We start from the raw sequence: 19,047 nt of genomic DNA, 5'->3' as shown, positions 1-19,047 counted from the left end.
TGCCACATAAAGAAAAAAATCAAGATTATACATCTCCCAAAAGTCTGTTTTTTGAGAAATCTCTACTATTTTACACAAAGGTTGACCTTTCTAACTCTAAAAATTACAGAAACCTCCAGTCCTAATCACTTTTGTGGTACCTGGACCTTCAACTGCCAACAGTTTATGCACATCACATTCAAAGCTCAGGGTTAAACTTAAAGCAGTTTTATGAATTAAAAAATTAAAGTAAAAATGAGATTGCTTTTCCAAGCCCTTCCACCCACAGTATTATACTCACAAGACTAATGCAAACTTACTTGGGCTGTTAGAAAGGTGTCATCTTCACCTTCTTGAGCTTCAATGTCCTAAGCAAAAGGTACACAACAGCTTTGCTTTACAAGACATCGGGGCACAATGGGAATGCTTTGACGCTCATACCTGGTTATCATCTGCCTCACACTCTGATAGCTCTGGGCACCAAACCAGGAGCTCAGGCTATACTCTTTATGACAACATAAACAAATCAGTCATGCCACTACATGGTTAGAATGTCCTGATTCCTCATTTACTAGGCTAGGCAGGTGGCAAGAGCCTTATGGATACTGAAGTCCTCATTCTCTAGAAGCCAAAGGTTTTTCTAAGATCTAACATACTTCACAGCAGGATAAATGGTCTGTTTCAAAAGAAAAATCAGAAAATTGCTTTATATTTCAGCTTTCATTTTCTTACCCTTATTAATAAATGAAAAAATGTAACTTTTTATCCTACTGAAGCAGCAAACTGGGGTGGAGGGACCGACCACCAAGTAATACTGACAAGGTCTGAGTGAAACAGGCACACTCGTTCCTAGTGACACAGAAAGCCCCCCAAACCTTAAATATTCAAGGTTGTAAAGAGGCTATCAGACACACAGAAAATAGCCTAATTACGAAGTCATTATGGCATGTTATATAAAAGCGAAATATAGAATCAACAGCAATTTCTGGCATGGTAATAACTATGTCAATATATACGCAAAATAAGCAAAAATTTAAAAGCCTTAGATGATAGGATTCTGGATAATTTTATAAATTTCTTTTTAAATTCTGAGACCTCCAAATCAAACTAAAAAAAAGTATTTTTTACTAGTAAATCTTAATTTCTCTGTGTCATGTTTTAACAAAACTGGCTAAAGACCTGACTTTCGATGTCCTCTTTTTCTCTATCTTCTATTGCTTCTGCCTCTATTAATTCATGAGTTTTCTTGTTCTCTTCTGCAGAAAGCAACTCCTGGGAATGCACAATGTCTTCTTCATGTTCACCAAATTCTTCCAAGTCCTTTAGCTCGTCATTTCCATCTTGTTCATGTGTCTCTTGATTCTCCAATTCACAGTCCTTTTAATGGTAAAAACATTTGGTACAACTAGAGGCAAGAGGTCTGGGTTATCCACCAAACACTTTCAGAAACTGACAACTCTACACGTGGCAGATTTGATTTTACTTTATGATATTGCCAGAGTGAAAGTCTAAGCATTTTTACCTGTCACATTAACTGTTTTTTAAGCATGTAGTCAATACCACAACCAATGACCCATGACTGAATCTCAAATTTCACACTGAAATATAAGCTGAATTGCTAGAGAGATACTTTAAGCTCAATTATTTAAGAGTTTCTAAAGCCACAGTCTAAGAACTGTCCAAAAGACATAGCTTCTAAGAAATGAACTGATTTCCATTCTCCATGTGCCAGTCAGATTTAACATCAAAGACCCCGAAAGTCATATGCATATTTAAACAGGAAGTTTACTTCTAGTTAATAGAGAACTCCCAATTGCTGCATCAGTCTAATCTTTAAAAGTATGAATATTATTCATTTAAAAGTATTTGTTTTAAAATCTCCCACTGCCAATTTAAATAGGATGGGGACACAAGATTTAAGAAGTTGGTTTGGGCTAAAAAGGAAAAACCAGTTTACACGCCATTTGTAGGAGAACTTAGAAAAGGAAAAATGTCTAGTGAGGAAAGAGGGCAGCAAAGACCATGGCTGCTCTACAGTGCACACTGACTGAAGTCTGGGCTCTGCTGTGACTAACATCATCACAGTGTGACTAGGCAGCAGTGGGAACTGATAACAGTGCAGAAGCAAAGAAGCAAAAAGATGGGAGGAGTCACAGAGGAACTACACCATTCTGAAGCAAACCTAGACTTCACTTACCCACAGAAACAACTGCTGTACTGTCCAAGTATCTAGGCAGTAGGTGATTTACCCACCACTATTCTAAAAAAAATTCCAAAATTACCAATTCTAGAAGCAAGAAAAGAAATTCACCTATTTTATCAAATATATCACATATACTTTCAAAGCGAAGAAAGAAATACTAAGAACTAAAGGTATATTCACAGAGTTTTCTCAAAATCTCTTGGGCTCTCCCAGACAGCAGGTCACGTTAGCGCTCCTCCCAGCAGATGCCATCTCAATACTCCCCTCAAAGAAACCCGAGTCCCTCAACATTTCACACTGACACAGACTACCGCAGGAGGAAACTGAACATGTACAACTTTCAGTGTTTCCAGCTTATAATTTTTGCTTAGTCACACATTAGTAAAGAAGTACCGAAAATAATAATGAAGAAATAGACCTAGTGAAAAACATACCACAAGAATAATGGATACCAAAACTAAGGAGTTCTTAAGGGCTCAAACAAAAGCTGATTATGGGAATGCAGTCACGAAGTTTAGTGGCTCCCCAAGCAAATAGTTACTAAAACGATCTGCTTTCAGGGTTCTCAATAAAATGCATCTATCTCTGTGTGGAATCATGTGTGTGGAGTAGAGAGGGCACAGAGGTGGGCACATGAGCTGACCTCATAGGCAACACACAAACACCCAGACACAACTGTGACAATATGAACTAACACAGAATAGGTGAGAATAAAAATATGTGTAATTTAAAAAGAACTGTGATCATTAATACCTGCGAATGCCACAGTGTTTAAGACCCAATGAACAGCACGCTACGTTTTGCTCAAAGAAACAAAATACCCTAGAATTTTAACTAAAAATAACTTGCTCTATACTTGTAATACATAGAACTGTCACTGCCCCAATCAAAATTACTATTTAATTTTCTGTTTTTGAGGCACATTCCTTTTTGGTTCAAAAAGATGTGGTATATTTATCTTTAAAGGACATAATGAATTCCTTAATTTGATCTTTACTAGATAGTAACACATCAGCAATCTTCCCTCTCCAGTTTTAAAGTATACATTATCAAGTCCTACATACTGTAGTATATAAAAGTTAATGCAATAAGTAGACTGGGAAAGTATCAGCAGCTTGGGCCCACTAACACCCTATTATCCAGGCTGTCCTCCAGGTCCACAGGCCTCAGAGTCCCACTTGAATGCCCAAATATACTCATTTGTTTTAGTTTAGTTTGTTTTCTTAAGCCAAGGGTCTACATAGCCGAGACTGGCCTGAGAGATCTGCCTGCCTCTGCTAGGATTAAAGGCATGTACCACCACACCTAGCTTAGATTTTCTTCATGTCTCAGTTGGTTAGAGTTATTTCTTGTATAACTCAGTTATGAGAGATCATGGGGCTGCCAATATTTAAGTCTCTTTAATCTATGTACTTCAGTGTCTATTTTTCAAGTCAAAATCCATGAATTCATCACACAAAGTAAACATCTTAACCTAGAGATTAACACTTTACCTTGACAAAAGTATCATCTTCCACAGAAGCATCTCCGCTCAACTCATCTGCTTCTTGTTTTTTACCTGCGAAAGAATGAAAATGGGCTAACAACCAGTATTTTATTACTTTAAGAAAATAAAACATTCTACACTTACTCTACAATATCACTCTCCATACCTAAAATCATCTACAAATGGGAACTACTTAAAAATCACCTCATCACAGCTATCCCGAACAAAAATGTTTTCCCCCAAAGCCATGCCACCTCACTGACATGCATGCTATCAGGACCCGTCAGCTAATGCCAATGGTACATTTTCTTTATATACATACATCTGTCTGCAGTTGTCTGCAGTAGCACCTTACTTTACAATCTATATATGTAATCAGATCTTATAGCCAAGTTCAAGATTCAATACCCATAAAATCCTCAATCCTCCTCTTAAACAGCTTTATCTAAAATAAAAATTGCACATTTGGTCACACCTGTAATCCTACCAATTAGGGAGGTGGAAGCAGGCAGATCAAGAGCTCAAGTTACTTCGAGTCTGAAGCTAACCTAGGCTTCATGACAGAAGTCTTTCCCTGTACAACACACCAGTTGACACAAACTGCATTTGTGTCCTGGTTTTGTTTCCATAACACCGCACCTCCCCATGGAGGGAAAACAGTCTTTGGTTGTACCTAGTTGAATGCTCTTTACCCCAAAACCTCAGTAGAGCGGTCCTGACCACTTTAGCATGAGAACCAGATGCTGGTCACTCAGCATGACACTTAGCAGATGCAAGGCAGGAGAACTGAATTCCAGATGCAGACTATCCCCAGTTTCCAGGCAGACTACAAGATTTCTCTGCTCAGCCCTCATTTCCAAAACTATGTTATTTGGTGGAATTTAACAAGTGCTACTGCAGTTTGGGGAAGAAAAAAAATTTTTTCCACACAGCCAATACTAAGTTTCTTGTCTCTTCGATAAAGCTCCCCCTCAAAAAAAAAAAAAAAAAAGAAACTGCCTAAAACTCTGTAACACACCATAAATGCTGTCTTTAGAAAATCAGAGCCATTGAAACTTTCATATTTAAATTTTAACCTTTTTTTCCATTTCTTTTGAAATGTAAATGGACATTTCTTCTGAGGCAAACTAAACTGCATTTTCCTTTTGCCTGGATCAGGTATTGACAATGCTGCTGCCTAGATTCAGTGACTCCAGAGAGTCTAGTTACTAGGGTAAATGTTTAAAAGTTAGTTTTCCCATATCCTCTACCCAGTCACCCCTTTTCTTTCACATGTTCCCAATTTAAAACCCTCTCTATGAATGAATGAGTGAGTGATAACAGAAAACAAAATACTGGTCCTACAACTGTAAGAAGCAAGACTGAGAGAATATGCTTCCCATTTAGTCAAGTGAGACTACATATAGTTTTTAAAAGATTACTTTCAAAGAGGAAGGAGTTAAGACAGGTTCTCACTCTATAGCCCTAGACAGCCTGGAACTCACTATATAGCTCAGGTTGGCCTTGCCCTGGCCTTCTAGTGCTGGGATTATGATGCATGAATTACCACTATTGGTTTGAACTTCCTATTTAGAATACTGGTGCTTATATTTTAGGGAACTCATAAATGTATAATATACTTTAAATTTTACAATTATTAACATTTTTATCAAAAATTTACTTGTTTTAGTATTTGATACAACAATCAAAAAAGCCCTTGGGAAGACTGAAGTTTAAATATAGAAATGACTTGAAAGGCAGCCACTTCATGGCCCTGGTAGAACCTTTCAGTCTGTTGGGAAGAAAACAAACAACAAAGGTATTGCTTTTCTGAAAACTGGATGCCAAGTGAGCTCATTAAATTATTCTATTATAGAAGGACACGCCATAACAGAACTATTTAAGGACAAGCAAGTTGACTCAACTGTTACTAGCACTTGCAGCTCTCATACAAGACCCAGGTTCTAGTCTCAGCACCCAGTTGCAGCACAACAGTCTGCAACTCCAATTCCAAGGTCGGATGCCCTCTTCTGGCCTGCACTAGTACCAGACACCAGTACACTTATATACATGCAGGCAAACACTCAGACATATAAACATTTTTTTTAATTTAAGGATGCTACATTTTGGGGGGGGGGGAGTTTCAAAAACCTGAAGCCCTTCCCTTTACAAATACACATCCGAGTTACCTGGAAGGCAAAGCTTAGAGTGAGCTCCCTTAGTCGTCTCAAAAATTCTAAGTTTCACTTTGTAATTAAAGCCTGTTTCGAGGCCAGCCTGGTCTACAAGAGGCTCTAGAAACTACAGGGAAAAGTAGGAAAAGAGCCTGGTCAGGACAGGCTCTAGAAACTACAGGGAAACCCTGTCTCGAAAAACCAAAAAAAAAAAAAAAAAAAAAAAATTGTTTTTCATTTTTTTTTTTTTTTTTTTTTTCTTTTTTTTTTTTTTTTTTTTTTTTTTTTGGTTTTTCGAGACAGGGTTTCTCTGCAGCTTTAGAGCCTGTTCTGGCACTTTTTAAAAATATGACTTATTTTTACAGGCATGCTTGGGTACACAAGACAGGTTTCCACAATTTTACAAAGAGATAAGGTGTTCAGAGGTCAAGTAGCATGCCCCAAAACAGCAAAGTCTCCCCTCAATTCCGGGGTGGGGGGAAGGCTTTTCTGACCCACTAACATGGCCCCATTCTAGGAATTGGTTAATGCACACAATTAGACACCACAGAGCATCGTAACAAGCTACACATCAGGCACACTCCACAGGGAAGCCCACTTGCTTTAGTTTACTTAGAGGAAGCTCAAATGCACTTCAATAAAAGCTACCAGCAGCCACTGCTACTGCTCACTGGCTTCCTGCTGTCCAGACTCTCCAAGTCTATACAGTCATCACTTTGGCTATTCACCCTCCAACTACTCTGAAGCACTCATTCCACAAACTAGAAAACTGAGGCTGAAAAGATCACAAAGATAGTATATTTAAATCAAGTCCAATTCTACTCCTGGAAGCCAGGAGATCTTTGAGAAGTTAAAATGGGTCAGGTGCTCAACTACTATTTCTCATGCTGTAAATAAAGGCTCCAAAGTGCCATCTTTAAAAATGTAAATGGTGGTGGCACAAGCCTCTAATCCCAGAACTTGGGAGGCAGAGCAGGCAGATCTGAGTTGGAGATCAGTTTAGTCTACAGAGTAACTTCTAGGACACACAAAGAAACCCTGTCTCAGACGTGCCCCCCCACCACCACAACTGTAAACTGTGGAATTCTCAACAGTTAAGTAATTTGCCCCAGGACACATAGTCAAGAGGCAGAGGAGGGTACACAGAAATGTCTTACTGTTGCTTCTACGCTATTTTCAGATGTCATGTTACACGAAAGCACTGCACAGTTACCATTTCCTTATAAACTTTAAAACCACAAGGATGAAACTGGGCAACACAGTGGTGAGACTGCAGTACACAGTATTTGAGAAAACTTAAAACTCATACTAGCTTTTGATCACTTTCATAATCTATATAACTCTGGGTTTATTTAACTAATGCTGAATTTGAAACTATAGTGCAAAAAAAAAAAAAGAAAAACTATTCTGCAACTGTTTCCTCTGTAAAAAGAAGTTATTACCTCTCCCTACAAATATAACTAGCCTGCATAAGTCACATGTGCACCATACAGCAGGGAGCCCAGTTTGGCACTAGAGCCAGCAGGTGTTCATTGTCCTGCACCTCCTGGCTGGTCATAATAGACTAAGTACTATGTTGGACACTAGTAGGTCCAAGGTCTAGACTTCTGTTAGGCCCAACTGGGACAAAAGTAAGAGGTGACATGGCAGTCAAAGTGTCATATGCAGCCTCATCCTGTCAACAAGGCTGCAGTCACTTTAACTGACGCTGTGAATTAATTTTATCTGTGGTGCTCCAGCTTCTCGTGCAGTCACAGATGTGCAAGGACTTCAAGAAAAACCCAATTTCAGTAACACTACGCTTAGCACGCTTTATTCAGGGATAATCATTTCTGTCTGCTCCTCTTAACCCTGTGCTATGCAAAGGTCCTACAGACAGGCAACTTCATGTCCTTTGTCCTTTAGGGAATCTAGCATGTACCACGGAAAGGCAAACTAGCCCAAAGGAAAGTAGCATGACCAGGATAAAGACTAACTCAAGGTAATAAAGATTGCACATTATTTTTAATGCTTTGTAAAACAAAACTGGAAAATAAGTTGGCTAGTAAATATTGTCTGGAAAAAAACTAAAATAGAAAATTAAAGCAAAATTAACATATCATATCTTAAGTTATAGTAGAAGAGGTAACTATTTTGACACATATAACATTCACCAAAATGCTATTTAAGCAGAAATCACACAAACCAAAAGTTGGCAAACTAGAAACATGTCTGTGAATGACAGTGTATAGGTCAACAGGTTTTTTTTTTTACAATTTATTTGTATTTTATGTACAATGGTGTTCATAAATTATGTACATATACTGCATGTATGCCTGTGTAAGGATGTCAGACACCCTGGACATCCTTGTGAGCTGCCACGTGGGTGCTAGGACTTGAACCTGGGTCCTCTGGAAGAGCAGTCAGTGGTCACAAACACTGAGCCATTTCTCCAGTCCCACTGAACTTGTTAATGAAACCTTGAGAACTGCAAACGTACAGACTTTGTAACAGTGGTCATTCTATGTTCTACTTCCTAAATTCAATTCCCTTACAATCATCAGAAATGCCAGGTATGGTGACACAAGCCTTTAATCCTAGCACCTAGAAGGCAGAGACAGGCAGATACCTTAATTAAAGGCCAGCAGAGAAACTGCCTCAAAAAACAAAAGGCAAAAAATAAAAAAAAAAAAAGGAAAGAAATATTTAGAGAAATATATGAATAGTATGAAAGGTTACATTAAACAGGAATAGCTCATTTTTACCAAACTTTTTAAGCTTTCAAAACATACACATTTCAGAAATCATACATAAAAGGTTTTAGGTTACCGGGCATTGGTGGCACACGCCTTTAATCCCAGCACTTGGAAGGCAGAGTAGGGAAATCTCTGTGAGTTCGAGGTCAGCCTGGTCTACAACAGCTAGTTCCAGGACAGGCTCCAAAGTACAGAGAAACCCAGTCTTGAAAAAAAAAAAAAAAAAAAAAAAAAAAAAAGTTTTAGGTTACAAACTGATTTTTCTTCTCCAAAGATAAATTGGTCCTTATAAGATTTGCAATTTTCCTTAAGTTCAGAAGTAGTTACAAAACAAAATCCATTTAATAAATTGATTTTAAAGTAATTTTTCCAAGTAACTTTATCCTTAAACACAAGATGTTGCTATGAAATACAGAAAAGGGCTGAGTTGTAAAGCGTGGCGGTGGCTCTTGCCTAGCAGACATGAAGCCCTGGGGCCTAGTCCCCACTCTCAGGGAGGGAAAGAAGCTTAGTTACCAAATGTCCGTTGGAAAGGATATGGCTTCTGATTGGCCGCTGACGTTTCTAGCCAAAACCTCCCCCCAAAGGCATGCAGCAGCCTAGAATAAATCTTTTCATTATGCTTTCTTTTGTGTGTCTGGTATGTGCATGGGCACATACGCTGGTGCGTGTACAGAGGACAGCCTGCAGGAGTCAGTTTTCTCCTCAGGGATCAAACCCAAGCTGTGCAGTGGCAGGCACCTTTTATCACTGAGCCATTCTGCCAGCCCCAGCCTAGAATATTTTTACCAAAAATCATTCCTGTGGTAACTGCTGGCATGTATTTTAGCTACTGCTGCTTTATTTTACTTTATTCTTAAGATAAAGTTTCCCTAAATAGGCCAGGCTGGCCTCAAAATTAAAACTCCTGCCTGCCTTCCAAGTGCTAGGATTACAGGTGTATACCATCACACCCACCCCGCTGTATTTAGCTTCTATTAACACTTTACTAATAGAACAAAATTTCTGAAAGTCTTTGTACCCTGTCTTAAATATAGCAGTCGCTGAATAAATGTGTTTTTTTTTTCTTAATAAATGTGTTTTTCTTTTCTAATCAGGGGAAAGCAAGAGAAAAGAAATATATACACATATATATTTATGTACATAAATCTGTGTGTACATATGTGTGTATAAGCATTCATCGTAATGAAATCAATACCCAAAGTATGTATTTTTTAAGTGCCTTAAATCTGTCATCTAAAGATAATTAGTACAGGGCCAGAGAGATGGTTCAGCGATTAAGTGAACTGACTGATCTTCCAGAGGACCCAGGTTCAATTCCCAGCACTCACATGACAGCTTACAGCTGTCTGTAACTCCATTTCCAAGGGCTCTGATACCGTCACACCAATGCACATAAAATAAAGTTAAATAGAAAAATGCTTTCTTTAAAAAAAAAAGATAATTAGAATAAGAGTCATGATTTTTAGGATAGTGAAAGGCCAGGAGAATATACAGTTCAGTAGCTGAGCACCTGCCTAATGTGAGGCCCTAGATCAGGACTGACACCTTAGCACTGAGAAAATAATAATAAAACAAGTAAAAATAAAAAAGTAGTAAAACTTAATTGAGTTCCTGTTAGGCTAAAGTTTATACCTATCAACTAAAAACAGTTCTAGGGCTGGAGAGATGGCTCAGTGATTAAGAGCAAGCAATGGCTACTTTGCAGAGGACCTGGGGTGACTCACAGCTAACAGTAACTCCAGTTCCAGGGGATCTGATGCCTTTTCTTATCCTCCAAGTGCACCAGGCACACAGGTAGTACACAGACATAGAGGCAAAACACACATAAAAGGAATAAATCTAAAAAATGTTAAAACTCTTATATATGTGTGATGTGCACATGAATAGAGAGAGTCCTGCTTACATCTCAGCACATCTGTGAGAATCAAACAAATGCAGTGTGAAAGGTTTCTGGAACTACAAAACTGACGAGTAGAGTCTCCCAGAATAGGCAGCATAGCCCCAGCTGCACACGAGAACCATCCAGAAGCTTCCAGAGAAGACTGGTACGTAGGCCCTGCCAGAGCATGGAAACTAAGCCTCAAAGTGGGAACCTGGTGCCCGATTTTGAAAATACCAATGACTTTAATGCACAGTATAGAATATTATTTAAATGATGGGTTTGACTAAAGAGGCCAGAGTGAGAAAAATATGGGAGAAAAGTGACTGCTTTCAGATTCTCCACACTGAGCAACAAGTATATGATGTGGATTTATTTAAATTGCTGAAAAGGGGGAAAAATAGGCCTGGGGTGATGGCTCAGCTGTTGGGAGCACTTGTGGCTCTACTAAAGGACCTAAACTTGAGTCCCAGTACCACACAGTGGTTTACAACCATCTACAACTCCAGATTCCAAGCTGCAAGGAATCCAGCATCATCTTCTGACTTCCTCAAGTGTGCATGCAATATGCATACAAACATTCAGGCAAAAACTATATAGATAAAATAAAATTTTGTTTTTTGGGTTTTTTTTTTTTTTTTTTTTGAGACATGGTTTCCTTGCGAGCCCACCCTTGCCTGGAACTCACTCTGTAGACCAGGTTAGCAACAAACTCAGGGATCCACCTGCCTCTGCCTCCAAATACTAGGACTAGAGGCATGTGCCACCACAACCTGGCTGATAAAATTAACAAAATTTTAAAAATTAAAAAGAAATGACAAATTCAAGATGGTAGAGTAATGAGCTATTTTGGGTTTTTTTTTTTTTTGCATTATTCTGAATTATCTAATTTAAAAAAGAAAAACACTTCACCTTTATGACCAGGAAAACACTAAACTACTATTCCAGAGTAGAAGTGCTGACACACAGAGACTCAGGCTGTGCAGCTTAGGATTTGCAGTTCATTCCAGAAGCTGTAAAACACTGAGGTCCTTTCATTCTGTCAGAAGAATGGCTGATTAAATAAATCAATAATCCACATGAGCTGTAAGCCGTTGTTCAATCTTTCCATTAAAATCTCATGCCATCAACACTAATAATGACTTCTGTCTGTAATCCATGCACAACCAACAGTTTATTTTACATGAGTTCACAAAATGGAAATAAGTCTTAAGTCTCCAGCCTCTGACACAGAATACTTAAGATGACTGCCCTAGCAGTAAAGTCCTATATTGGTATAAACTAGCTATATATCATATTTGATATCATAGTTGAAAACAGTGTAATAGTACCTTATTGATAACACTGTTTTAATGGATGAGACAAGTGGGCTGGCTATGTGAAATGAAAACAACATACGAGCCCTGACACTAGGTGATATTCCAGCAAGAGACAGGAGGCTTTGCAATGCAGCTACAGCTTGGTAACAAACAGAAGAACACTACAGTGAGCTGTGCATTCTCAGAGTATACTTCACATGATGAGGATATTAGAAGAACCCACTGTGCTCCTGAGATAGCCTGACAGACTAGTAATGCCTGATGTAAAAGTTTCCCACAAACGTCTAAGTGAAACAAGCAGCAAGAAATACTTGGGATGTCTACATAAGTCTTCAGAACTTAGTCTACAAACATCTGAGCACACATCTCTTGCCCCAGGCTGTTAGAGGTGTAGACTACATCCTGGGTCTTCAATGATCCTTACATTATGGATCTGTCAGTCTAGCAGGCACACAAGAAGCACCCATGACAGTCCTGCGCTCAAAGTCCACCTTCCACTACAGTTTTATTAGTGACTAGCATTCAACAAGCTAAAATTTAAAGTAACATTCAACACGCTAAAATTTAAAGTAAGTAGCGGGGCAGAACTACCATCGACTGGGATTGAACTACTCAAAATGTGCTCTGTGGCTACTAATTACATTATCCTAGTTGATAACTTTTGAAAGTTCTGTAGAATAAACATATTATCTGTTCTATTTTCTAGCAAAAATATAAGATATCAGAGGCCTGACCAAACCAAAACTCCAAATTACACTTACTCCTAGAAGGGGAAATCTACATCTGTTTTGTTTTAGGGGGTTTTTTGTTGTTGTTGTTGTTGTTTTTCTTTTTAGCGTGTATGCAGTAAAAATTACTTTCAACACCAATTAAATTATATTTAATTTTGAATGCTATATTGATTTGGTAATACATAATTTGTTGACGTTTATAGGTGATTCTGAAGGTTGAAAATATAGACAAAATCAGATACAGTATCTCTGAAACAAGGCAGGGAGGCCTTCGCACCACCTGTTTAACTGCTTTCTTAACACACACCCAAGTAATACGACACTAACTCTCGATGGGAGAAGCTTTCATCTAAGTTACTTATTAAAAAGTTCCCCGGAAAGAGAACTAATTCAGAATACAAACTGCTTGATATCAGCTATATGTTATTACAAATACCAGAGCCCACTAGAGTATAATCAATACCATAGACTTTGTCCTTGTAACTGTGTTTTTAAACATCCTATATGTAAGATTATAGACTCTTTTTGCTCTAACCTGTCTGAGAGTAATCATAACATATTTTAGGTGGGGGAGTGACAGGAACTGAACCCATGGGCTAGCCCACTGAGATTTACCCCTGGATTGAGCATACATTCTCTTAAGATATATGTATGTATATGCCAAGAACTACAAATATAAAGAATAAAAATTTCAAAATCAAACAACAAAAGCATGTGTGAACTGAGTAAATCAGATGGCATATCAAAGTTAAAATCATTAAGTTAACTTGAGACTATAATACATGGCTTTTCAGCTATCACAATATACCAGATAAAAGACGTGAATCAGAAACCTATACAAAACATGTTCATTCCTATAATATTTCTTTCCTGTTATGAAACAATTGCTTCACCAGCAGTTTCCAAGGTGATACAAATGTTTAAAAGCCACAGATCTTCAAGGCAACTTTGTTAATGTAAACTTCTATCACCATGTTGTCATTACTACCGACCCAGGAAATGCTGCTTCTCCCTTTTTAATTTCTATCAGCACACCCAGGGAACTCTGGAATCAAGAAATCTCAAATAGTATGCTGACCAGGTGCTGAGATACAATGCTTAAGGTCAAAACTGAAGATTCCCTTCTATTAAAATTAATCTATTCAATCTTCTTTGGTTGGTTGGTTGGTTGGTTGGTTGGTTTTTCCAGACAGGATTTCTCTGGGTAGCCCTGGCTGTTCTGGAACTCACTCTGTAGACCAGGCTGGCCTCAAACCCAGAGATCCACCTGCCTCTGCCTCCTGAGTGCTGGGATTCAAGCGCGCTACTGAAACTGCCTGGCCTATCCAATCACCTTACTCTCATTACAATCCTATATAGGTCCATCAGGTACGACAGTGAAGAAAGTTATGTTCCAGTAACAGTGTCACAGAAGTCCACGACTTACTCTACCTAGAAACTAGGATCCGGGCATCAGACAACTGCTTGTCTACCCTCTGTCACAGTTCTTCATAAGGGGGGGGGGGGGTTACAATTATTCAAATAAGATTACACTAACTGAATGTTTTCAAAAATACCTAATTACCATTTGTCATCAAGACATTCATTTGAAAACTACTTATAGCTATTCACACCAAATCATTCTTCCCTTGGAAATACACCTAACCTAATTTAAAAGTTACGACATTAAAAACCTTTAGTATCCCCATAGCTTAAAAACTTCTTTGAAAGCTAATTAATTATGGAGTTTTTGCCTTTATGAGTATGACTGATGAGGTCTTTTGAATTTTACTGGAAATTATTAGACTACATAATGGAATAAATGCAAAATAACCAGTATGTCAACTAAAACACTAAACATAAAAGGTCACAGAACTTTAACACACTAGAAAGAACAGCAAAGAGCCAAGGAAAGGTCTGGTAGGAATTTCATCAAAACTCTGCCAATTGTGGGGCAAGGTAGACACGGATCAAATGGTACTTTATTCTTCAGAACATCCTACTATGAAGGCTCGGTATGCAACATAACTTTGTACTTTCTCCAGAATCAATAAAGAACTTTCTCACTTTCTAGTCAACTTCAGCCCAATCTAAAAGGCTACAAGGACTGGGAGCCTGGTAACTTTTCTTCCTTGACCCAAGAAGGCAGAGTGCCAGAGGGAAATAGCAAAGAGTAGCACTATATAAACAGGGCAAGTGGTACAAGAGCAGAGCCAAGTTATATAACCAAAATATAGTTTAAAATATGTTCAGAACTCGTAACAACCTTTGCCTTTGGTTGGTTTCTTGTTTGGAGTATCAGTTGAAACAGTTAATTCAATATTATCTGGATCGCCTCCTTCCTCTTCAATAGCCTACATTAGAAAGAGAGGTTAATATGCTACACAAACTATCTAAACTTACTTTATAAAAACTTAATGAAAATATATTAGCAAATCTCAAGCCTCAAGACATCAGAATTGCCAGTTATTTTACAAACCGACTTCAACGAATTATTACAGTACACGGGGAGGGGTATGTCATTAAGTATCAAAATGTCATGGAACTTGAAATTCGAACGAGTCGATAGTTATATGTCACATATACGGAACAAGAATCTAAATATATTGCAGAAAAGTTTGTAGCTACTTAAGTAACGATGAGTTTTCCTAACGTGTATTGCGTACACTTGTTCCTCAGCTTCACGTGAATAAACCTGAAAGCTTAGCAGGGCTGAGAACATAGATGATTACGCTGATGCAATCAGAAATTAAATATTAAAAATAAATCAACTAAAAGCCCAGGGGAAGAAGATAAACCTTCCTTCTCATTTACCCATCAACTCCCACTACCGATTTCTCCGAACAGGGGGTGAAGAAACGGTTGGGCACAATTAAACGGTAACTTCGGTCAAGTCAGCAAACTAACCATCGCCTCGGAGACCGAGCGATGCACGCGCTGAGCACCGATCGCAGGCCGGGTTACCCGGCACCGCCCGGGTCTGCAGCACCGCCCTCGGCAGGCCGCGGCGCCGACCGAGAGGACGTCCGGGGGAGACAGGGGGCGCGACGAGCGGCGGCTCGCGAGGCCGCTGGAAGGCCGGGCTTATAGCGGAGGCTCGGGCCTCGCGCGCCCGGCACGCACAGGCGCCACCCGGTCCGCCCCGACCGCGGAAGCGCAGTAACCAAGCGGCGCGGCCTACGCTGCGCGCCCGGGCCTCACCTGCTTCAGCCGGGAGACCAGCACCGTCTTGACCCCGTTGATGTCCAAGTTGCGGCGCTTCAGCTCGGACCTGAGGTCGATGACCCGCAGCTCGGTGATCTTCTTCCCTTCCGCCTGCCCCGAGGCGGCCGAGGCTGCCACGGCCCCGGCAGCGGCAGCCATTTTGGGAGAGCAGCGCGCTGCCGAGGCAGCGAGTGGGCTGCAGGGCGGCGGCGGCGGAGGAGGAGGCAGCGACGGTGGAGGCGGTGGCCGCGGCAGCACCAACTTCCAACCCCGGCCCGGGCGGCCAGCGGCGCCGCGCTACGCTGCGCACAATGAGCCGCTGGCCACGCCCCCGCGGGGACCACGCCCCCCCGGCCCGCAGCCTCCGCGCAACCTGCAGCGGCACCCGGATGACGAGTACGCGTGCGCACTGAGCAAGCATGGCGGGGGCGGAGCTCTGAACGACGACCGGCGCTGCCCCTGGCGTGGCCCCGGACTGTCCCGTGTGTCCGACCGCGCAGCTGTCCTTGGCCCCGAGGTCCCCACCTCTCCATTAGCCACCTTCTCGTCGTGTCTCGACTCTGGAGCCACTGCCGCGTGAGAAGCACCCCATAGTACAGAGAGTAGGCGAGTCTCTCCACCGAAGCCAAGGGGGCGTGTGCGCACGCCAAGCCTCCCGGAACAAGTACGGAATCGTCGCGGAAAGGTGGCCGGGGTACACCGTGAACCTGGGTCGGCGAGTTCCGCCCCCGAACGCCCAGAGAAACCTTCTGAGGCTGTGAGCCCAGGGGACCTGTAGGACCCGGCTCGCTGGCTCCATCAGGGAACAGTGTCCACGCTGCGACCTCCTGAAGCTTAATAGGGCTGTCCCCTTTTTACCTGAAAACCACCAGAAAAAAACGTCCTCTCCGTGTTGGCCTGTTAGCCCCTCCTCCCCGGTGGGCCTGGCGACTCAATGAAATTGTTCACAAAAGGAGATTAACTCATAAGTAGTTGTCTCCTCGATCCTTGCCGTGTATACTGTGTTGCGCCCCCAGCATTTGAGATGTCAAGGACAGGGCTTCTTTATGAAGAACTATCCCCGTAATAGTATCTCTTTGTAATTTTAATCAGTATTAATAACCATCACAAACATGGAATAAACTAAAAGTTCGATGAAGTTAAGTAGGATACACAAGGAACTGGACTAACATTCACTGGTGGTGGGTTTTTGTTAGCATACTTGTTTTTACCCCTTTCTCCAATTTCCTGCTTTTAAAACTTAAATTGATGAGGTGTGACACACATTGGGTTGTCTTTTCTGATGCAGTTAGCTCAAATGGAGGAAATCTGGATGTTATAAGATCATACCTGACAGTTCAGTATTTCTTTAAGGTTTTGTTTTGTTTTGTTTGATTCAAGGTTCGTCTGTGTAGACAAACTCACTCTGGAACTCACTCTGTAGCCCAGGTTAGCCTGGACCTCACATCAGTTTGCCTCCGAGTGCTGGAATTAAAGACATGTGCCACCACCGCCCAGCTTTCTTTGTGGCTTCTAAGGAACTCTCAGATGTAACGATCCCTGTGATCCTCCCCCACTCTGTGAGGTAAATCTCCCATATGCTAAAAAAGATAAAATGACTTACAAAAGTTGGCATGGCTTGTATGTGGCAGAGCTGTGCTAGTATCCAATCCTCCTGATTCTTGGTTGAACTGTATTCTACTACAAATGAGTTTCACACTCACAAAATTTTAGAATTCAAAGGGTCTTAATCTTCCAGACCAATTGCACCCACCCCATCCCTTCACAATAAATTAAAATGTTAACTTAGGGGCAACACCTATTGTCCATGTTTGCAGCAAACCTCAGGTCTTATTCTATCTTTGTTCTCCCTCTTCCACATCATCTTCTGTGGATACTTTAACCAGGGATCTAATTACTAACTCCAAATTAATGATATATTCAATCCTTTTTTCGGGGAAAAAAAGGCCTCTAATAACAGAGTAATCTTAAAAGGAAAATCTCTGTATTCTCATCTGAGAAAGATTTCACTTTCCCAAATACAGAGAGTGCTTAGCATGAATGTGCTGAGCAGTGAGTGACAGGTCATCTCAGTTCTCAGTGAGGCACCAGCTCTGACCTCTTCGAAGAACAGAGTGGCAAAAGTGACCAGAGACACGCAACACTCGACATGATGGGGGCTTAGTATCCGGGCCTGGCTCGAAGAAGGCAGCGACTCGTTAGATTGTGTCACTCCGTCAGTGTTAAACACGTGGAATAGGAAAGGAGTTTGTAAGAAGTCCTAGTAGAAGTAAATAATGTCATTCTGCCTGCAGTTTATTTGCAAATAATTGGAGAAAGGAGAAAAATGACATTATGTTAGCAAAAATCACAAAAGTAAATGTAGTAAGATGGTTTGGGGTTTTTTTTTTAATTTATTTATTTTAGTTTTGGTTTGGTTTGGTTTTTTGAGACAGGCTTTCTCTGTAGCTTTGGGGCCTGTCCTGGAACTTGTTCTATAGACCAAACTGGGCATGAACTCAAGAGAGATCCGCCTGCATCTGCCTCCCAAGTGCTGGAATTAAAGGCATGCGCCACCACCGCCAAGCTTGTAGTAGGATGTTAACAGGGCTAACAAGTGTGGCAAAGTCTTCATTAGTTAGATGAAAACAAAGAACTGTGATGGCTGAGTGGCAGAGCGCTCACCACACGCGACTGGAACCCCAAACGCGACCCCAGTGGGGCAAGTGTGTGAAGTTGTTCATTAGATACTGTTCAGGCTTTTTAAAAATAAGTGTGAGGGCCAGCAAGATGACACTTGCTAAGTAAGCCTGGTGGCCTGAGTTCTATCCCCAAAACTCTTGTAAAGGTGAAATTAGAGAGGAGGCTCCAAAAAATTGTCTGTGACCTCCATGGCACAGGCACTCCCATGCACTCAAGACACAATAATAATAAATACAATTTGTTTAGATAGTAACTCATTATGTATGTAACTCAGACTAAGCTGGAACTCTCTATGTACACCAGGTAGACCTAGAACTCATAGAAATCTGCCTGCTTCTGCTTCCTGAGTACTGGGGTTAAAGGTGTGCACCACCATGCCAGGCCCAAAGTACATTTTTTTAAAGAACACTATTCAAGCTGGGCAATAGTGGTGCACATATTTTTATCCCAGCATTTGGGAGGCAGAGCTCAAGGTCAGCTTGTTCTATAGAGCAAGTTCCAGGACAGCCTCCAAAGCTACACAGAGGACACTGCTTGACAAAAAAAAAAAAAAAAAACAAAACCCAGACTGACAATCTATGACGAGCAAAATGGCTCACCAGGTAGCAATGCTTAAGCCACCAACTCTATGCCCTCCATCCCCAGAACTCTGATGAGTTCCATCTCTAGAACCCATGTCAAAGTGAAAGAATCA

General features: G+C 40.7%; 1 protein-coding gene across 6 annotated transcripts in view; it reads right to left on the bottom strand.

The window, feature by feature from the left end:
* Sltm (SAFB like transcription modulator) overlaps positions 1-15,956 on the bottom strand; it is a 46,479-nt gene extending 30,523 nt beyond the window's left edge. For 3 of the 6 annotated variants that reach the window (XM_038321250.2, XM_038321252.2, XM_038321253.2), the window contains exons 1-5: positions 15,669-15,956; positions 14,734-14,821; positions 3,676-3,740; positions 1,159-1,356; positions 300-347 (exon numbers count right to left, since the gene is read on the bottom strand). In XM_038321250.2, coding sequence (XP_038177178.1) covers positions 300-347; positions 1,159-1,356; positions 3,676-3,740; positions 14,734-14,821; positions 15,669-15,830 — 561 coding nt within the window. In that variant the 5' untranslated portion in view covers positions 15,831-15,956. The remainder of the gene's footprint in view (positions 1-299; positions 348-1,158; positions 1,357-3,675; positions 3,741-14,733; positions 14,822-15,668) is intronic. The other 3 variants (XM_038321249.2, XM_038321254.2, XM_038321255.2) reach the window with 3 other exon arrangements.
* Between the last annotated feature and the right edge of the window lie 3,091 nt (positions 15,957-19,047).

Source organism: Arvicola amphibius, chromosome 3, assembly GCF_903992535.2.
Source record: "Arvicola amphibius chromosome 3, mArvAmp1.2, whole genome shotgun sequence".
NCBI lineage: Eukaryota > Metazoa > Chordata > Mammalia > Rodentia > Cricetidae > Arvicola > Arvicola amphibius.
The sequence above is the reverse complement of the archived record's forward strand: the minus strand, read 5'-3'. Positions and strand labels throughout refer to the sequence as shown.